Below are 6,000 nucleotides of genomic sequence, written 5' to 3' on the forward strand. Positions count from 1 at the left end.
CCCCCTGCTGTCCTCCTCCTGTGACCCCCATGTCCCCCTGCTGCCCTCCACCCTGTGACCTTCACATCCTGCCGGCCCCAGGGCCACGAACCCTGCAAACCTCCAGTCCTTGGTCAGATCCAACCTCCCCAGGCACCTCAGGAACAGAAGACTGTTTTCTTGGGAACAGCCCTCAAGGGGGACAGGCCACGTCCCTCCCCCTCCCCTCCCCCGTCCCTCCCCCTCTCCCCCCACTGCCCCATCCCCCCCACAGCAGGATATGCTTCCAAGACAGCAAATGGAGGCTTCCTGTTTCTCTGGGGACTGAGTCGGGGAACGTGGCCGGGCCTGGCCGGCCTTCTGCGGGTGCTAGGAGGGGCGGCGGCTCCGGGCGGGGGATCCCCGACGGGCAGGGCCGGCGCTCCGCGGAGGGCTCGGGGGCCCGGAGGGCACCGCGGTCCGCCCCAGCCCCGGGCTCCCCCAGTCCTCCCCGCGGTCCTCCCGGCGCCCCAGCCCCGGGCTCCCCCAGTCCTCCCCGTGGTCCGCCGGGCGCCCCAGCCCCGGGCTCCCCCAGTCCTCCCCGCGGTCCGCCGGGCGCGCAGCCCCAGCCCCGGGCTCCCCCAGTCCTCCCCGCGGTCCGCCGGGCGCGCAGCCCCAGTCCCGGGCTCCCCCAGTCCTCCCCGCGGTCCGCCGGGCGCGCAGCCCCAGCCCCGGGCTCCCCCAGTCCTCCCCGCGGTCCTCCCGGCGCCCCAGCCCCGGGCTCCCCCAGTCCTCCCCGTGGTCCTCCCGGCGCCCCAGCCCCGGGCTCCCCCAGTCCTCCCCGTGGTCCGCCGGGCGCCCCAGCCCCGGGCTCCCCCAGTCCTCCCCGCAGTCCGCCGGGCGCGCAGCCCCAGCCCCGGGCTCCCCCAGTCCTCCCCGCGGTCCGCCGGGCGCGCAGCCCCAGCCCCGGGCTCCCCCAGTCCTCCCCGCGGTCCGCCGGGCGCGCAGCCCCAGCCCCGGGCTCCCCCAGTCCTCCCCGCGGTCCGCCGGGCGCGCAGCCCCAGCCCCGGGCTCCCCCAGTCCTCCCCGCGGTCCGCCGGGAGCGGCCGGGGCCGGGGCGCGGCGCGCGGGGCTGGGCTGTGGGGCGCAGGCGGCGGGCGGCCCGGACGGGGGGCCCGGGGCTCCGGGAGGCTCGGGCGCCGCCCGGGCCGCGGTGGGCGGCCGGGGAGGTCGGGGCGCCGGGGCTGGGCCGGGCCGGGCGGGGGCGGCGCGGCTCCTACCTGCCCGGTTCATCTTCCGGCGCGGCGCGCAGAGCCCGGGGCCGCGGGGCGCGGCGTCCGTCCGGGATCCGGGCGTCCGTCGGTCCGGCGCGAGTCCGCCGCCCGCCGCCGCGCTCACGGCGCCCCGCGGGGCCCGCACCCCCGGCCGCCGACCCCGCCCCTCCCCGGGCGCAGCTCCCGGCGCGGCGCGCAGGGCCAGTGGGCGCGGGGCGCGGGGCGCGGGCGGGGCGGGGCCGGGCGGACGGGCTGGGCGGGGGCGGGCGGCGGGCGGCCAGACCGGAGTCCGCGCGGCGCGCGGGGCGGGCGGAGGGCGGGGGGGTGGCCGCGGGGACCGAGGGGGACCGAGGGGGTGGGGGGACCGAGGGGGACCGAGGGGGACGGGGGGGGACCGAGGGGGACCGAGGGGGTGGGGGGGACCGAGGGGACCGAGGGGGACGGGGGGGACCGAGGGGGACGGGGGGGACCGAGGGGGACCGAGGGGGTGGGGGGACCGAGGGGACCGAGGGGGACGGGGGGGACCGAGGGGGACCGAGGGGGTGGGGGGGACCGAGGGGGACCGAGGGGGACGGGGGGGGGACCGAGGGGGACCGAGGGGGGTGGGGGGGACCGAGGGGGACGGGGGACCGAGGGGGGCGCGGGGACCGAGGGAGACCAAGGGGACGGGGGACCGAGGGGGATGGGGGACCGAGGGGGATGGGGGGACCGAGGGGGCGCGGGGACCGAGGGGGATGGGGGGACCGAGGGGGATGGGGGGACCGAGGGGGGCGGGGGACCGAGGGGGATGGGGGACCGAGGGGGATGGGGGGACCGAGGGGGACGGGGGGGACCGAGGGGGATGGGGGGACCGAGGGGGCGCGGGGACCGAGGGGGATGGGGGGACCGAGGGGGATGGGGGGACCGAGGGGGACGGGGGGGACCGAGGGGGATGGGGGGACCGAGGGGGGCGCGGGGACCGAGGGGGATGGGGGGACCGAGGGGGATGGGGGGACCGAGGGGGGCGGGGGACCGAGGGGGATGGGGGACCGAGGGGGATGGGGGGACCGAGGGGGATGGGGGGACCGAGGGGGATGGGGGGACCGAGGGGGACGGGGGGGACCGAGGGGGATGGGGGGACCGAGGGGGACGGGGGGGACCGAGGGGGATGGGGGGACCGAGGGGGCGCGGGGACCGAGGGGGATGGGGGGACCGAGGGGGATGGGGGGACCGAGGGGGACGGGGGGGGACCGAGGGGGATGGGGGGACCGAGGGGGCGCGGGGACCGAGGGGGATGGGGGGACCGAGGGGGATGGGGGGACCGAGGGGGGCGGGGGACCGAGGGGGATGGGGGACCGAGGGGGATGGGGGGGACCGAGGGGGATGGGGGACCGAGGGGGCGCGGGGACCGAGGGGGGGACCGAGGGGGTGGGGGACCGAGGGGGCGGGGGACCGAGGGGGGGACCGAGGGGGACGGGGACCGAGGGGGGGGACCGAGGGGGGCGGGGGCAGGGCCTAGAGGGAGCAGCCCGAGGGTCGCCGCCTTCTCCGCCCCCTCCCCCTCCCCCTCCCCTCCGCCCGCCCCCTCGGGTGGCGCTCGGCCCCTTGAGCCGCAGCAGCGCCTCTGGCTTTGCGGTGGCGGAGCGGAGGTCAGTCTCGCAGACTTTCCTTCCAGGGCTGGTTTCGAACCGCGGTCCTTGGATCTCAGCCTCCTGGTGGCCAGGATGACCGGCAGCCCCCCCCACCGGCTGTCCCCGTGCGGACATCTGGGGAGGCCCAGCAGGCTTGGGGGCCACTCTCCAGAAACAAGAACTCTGGGGGGCTTCGCCGATGGCCCGGGTCTTGTCCTCACGGGGCTGGTGGGAGGGGGTTGCCGGGGGACAGTCGGTGGGCAGCAAGGACCGTGCGCGCTGAGATCCTCCTGCCCAGGTGTGGAGATGGAGAGGATGGGGGGGAGGGGGGAGGACGGTGGTGGTAGGGAGGAGGGGGGTGGGGAGGTCGGTGGTGGTGGGGAGGAGGGGGGTAGTGGGGAGGGGGGGTAGAGAGGGGGTGGGGGAGGACGGTGGTGGTGGGGAGGAGGGGGGTGGGGAGGTCGGTGGTGGTGGGGAGGAGGGGGGTGGGGGGGGAGGGGGGTGGTGGGGAGGAGGGGGTGGGGGGAGGACGGTGGTGGTGGGGAGGAGGGGGGTGGGGGGAGGACGGTGGGGGGGAGGAGGGGGGTGGGGGGAGGACGGTGGTGGTGGGGAGGGGGGGGAGGACGGTGGTGGTGGGGAGGAGGGGGGTGGTGGGGAGGACGGTGGTGGTGGGGAGGAGGGGGGTGGTGGGGAGGAGGGGGGTGGTGGGGAGGAGGGGGGTGGGGGGAGGACGGTGGGGGGGGGAGGAGGGGGGTGGGGGGAGGACGGTAGTGGTGGGGAGGAGGGGGTGGGGGGAGGACGGTGGTGGTGGGGAGGACGGGGGTGGGGGGGAGGAGGGGGGTGGGGGGAGGAGGGGGGTGGTGGGGAGGAGGGGGTGGTGGGGAGGAGGGGGTGGGGGGGAGGAGGGGGGTGGGGGGAGGAGGGGGGTGGTGGGGAGGAGGGGGGTGGGGGGAGGACGGTGGTGGTGGGGAGGAGGGGGGTGGTGGGGAGGAGGGGGGTGGTGGGGAGGAGGGGGGTGGGGGGAGTAGGGGGGTGGGGGGAGGAGGGGGTTGGGGGAGGAGGGGGGTGGTAGTGGGGAGGACAGTGGTGGTGGGGAGGACGGTGGTGGTGGGGAGGACGGTGGTGGTGGGGAGGAGGGGGGTGGTGGGGAGGAGGGGGGTGGGGGGGAGGACGGTGGTGGTGGGGAGGAGGAGGGGGGTGGGGGAGGAGGGGGGTGGGGGGAGGAGGGGGGTGGTAGTGGGGAGGGGGGGTGGGGGGAGGGGGGTGGACCGCGATAGTGGCCCTAGTGCTGGTGGTAGAGGTGGCGTAGCCAGAGGGGCAGGTGATGGAGTGGGAGGACAGTGAACAGAGCTGTGAGGGCTGGTAGGAGGGGATGGCGTTGGGGGGTGCGGCTGTGTTTGAATGTGGGTCTGAATGAATGGGTAAGTCAGCATTTGATGGAGGGGGAACATGTTTGGGCTCACATTTGTAATCCCTGCTACCTGGACGTGGAGATGGGGAAGCTGGTTCAAGGCCAGCTGGGCAGAACATGAGCAACACCTGTCTCAAACAAGCTGGATGTGGATTGCAAGCCTCAGCTATTCAGCTATTCAGAGAGGGGTGGGAGGGGATCGAGCTCCAAGACCTGCAAAACAACCCAGACAAGCAAACCAACAGCTGATCCTACCTGAATTATTTTCTAAGAAAGAAAATGTGTGTGTGTGTGTGTGTGTGTGTGTTGTGTACCTGTGTGTGTGTGAAGTGTTTGTTTCTGAGAAGCAGCAAGAAAAGCCAAATAACCTAGGGCCCCCACAGGGTGGGGAGGAGCGAGGGTGGTGGCTTGGTGGGTCAGCAGTTGCTCTAGCGGGGCATGGACAGACAGGCAGGGACCAGTGCTGGAGTCCACTGTCTCCCAGAGATCACAGCACCCAGGCGAGCTGGGAAAACACAGGTCAGAACTCGCTCAGCTGACACCGCTGTGTAGCCAGGGCTGTGAAGACCGGGCTCTCCTTCCTTTGTTTTTCCTAACAGGAGGAAATGGATGTGAAAGGCTGGATGGCTGGACTGGATGTCTGGACCTAGAGAACCCCCGCGGGATTCGAGCATGTGACTCAATACCCTCGAAGGCAGGAGCATCGTGGGCATTGTTTCCAAGAGTCCGTTACCATATTTCCATTCCTCAGACAGGAAAACTAAGGCTTTGTTCAGCCCGGGCAGGACTCAGTTCCCTCCATCCATCGACGCCCTCCTGCAAGAACAGAAGTCCCTTCCCTCGCTATGGCTTTTTCTCCCTCCCCTATGGAAAATGTACCGGCCCCCCACCCCCACCCCCTTGGTCGAGGGCGAGTGGGAACGGAGCCTCACCCCTCCCGCTGTCCTTGGCCCCTGCCCTGACTGTGGCTGGAGCACAGGACCTCTGACAGCCACCCTTTCCTGGACCCCTCCAGTTTCCAAGGAGCACACAGCCCTGGGGTTGACTATCTTTAGCACCCCATTCCTGCCTGTCTAAAGCCCCCTGTAAAGTGTTCACTAGCTCCAAAGCTCCAGCCTCCAGAAGCGAACTGGCACCCAAACTCTGAGCTTAAGCAAGAGTGCCCTGTGCCAGACGCGCAGCTGGGCACTGTGACGGGGTAGCCAGGAACAGGTGACTCTGGGGATGACCTGGGGGTGAGTCTTCCCCACTTGCAAGTCATGGTACCTAATATTTATTGAGTACCATCTGCATACTGGGTGGCAGAGTCGGGGGGCAGAGGTGAAGGACAAGGCGGGAGTCCCTCGGGAGCCGTGGGGACCCGGCTGGGGCTGTGCTTCCTGCCCCAGCTCAGAAGGAGGTGACAGCAGCTTTGTTTCCTGCCAAGACAGAGCCCTTCCTTCCGGCCTGCACTGCCGCCACCTCTACATCCCCGCCGCCTGCGGCCCCGGTGCGGACCAGGAGGTCTGCTTCACCACCAGACAACTGCACCTCTGAAAGGGGCTGCGGCCTGGAGAACTGGGCCTCACCCGCCTGGGGCTCAAGGGCCAGGAGACTATTAAGTAGCCTCCCCAGGCAGAGCGGAGCAGAGACAGCCCTGGACAGGGCTTGGCCAGGCTGCCCTTCCTCTCCCTGGTGGGAGATCAGGTAGCCATCCTGCCCTGGGGTCCCCAGGCCCTGGCCTTGGGGAAGCCACAGTTTTCTCCGC

General features: G+C 72.9%; 1 protein-coding gene across 2 annotated transcripts in view; it reads right to left on the reverse strand.

Annotated features, from left to right (window-relative positions):
• Positions 1-1,367, reverse strand: part of LOC138822727 (FYVE, RhoGEF and PH domain-containing protein 5-like) — a 58,476-nt gene extending 57,109 nt beyond the window's left edge. Inside the window, exon 1 of one of the 2 annotated variants that reach the window (XM_070015635.1) lies at positions 1,239-1,367. In XM_070015635.1, the coding sequence (XP_069871736.1) occupies positions 1,239-1,251 (13 nt within the window). In that variant the 5' untranslated portion in view covers positions 1,252-1,367. Of the gene's footprint in view, positions 1-91; positions 125-1,238 lie in introns of those variants that run through there. The other variant, XM_070015636.1, reaches the window with a different exon arrangement.
• Positions 1,368-6,000: the final 4,633 nt, after the last annotated feature.

Source organism: Dipodomys merriami, unplaced genomic scaffold, assembly GCF_024711535.1.
Source record: "Dipodomys merriami isolate MVZ:Mamm:240054 unplaced genomic scaffold, mDipMer1.0.p SCAF_114, whole genome shotgun sequence".
Classification (NCBI taxonomy): domain Eukaryota; kingdom Metazoa; phylum Chordata; class Mammalia; order Rodentia; family Heteromyidae; genus Dipodomys; species Dipodomys merriami.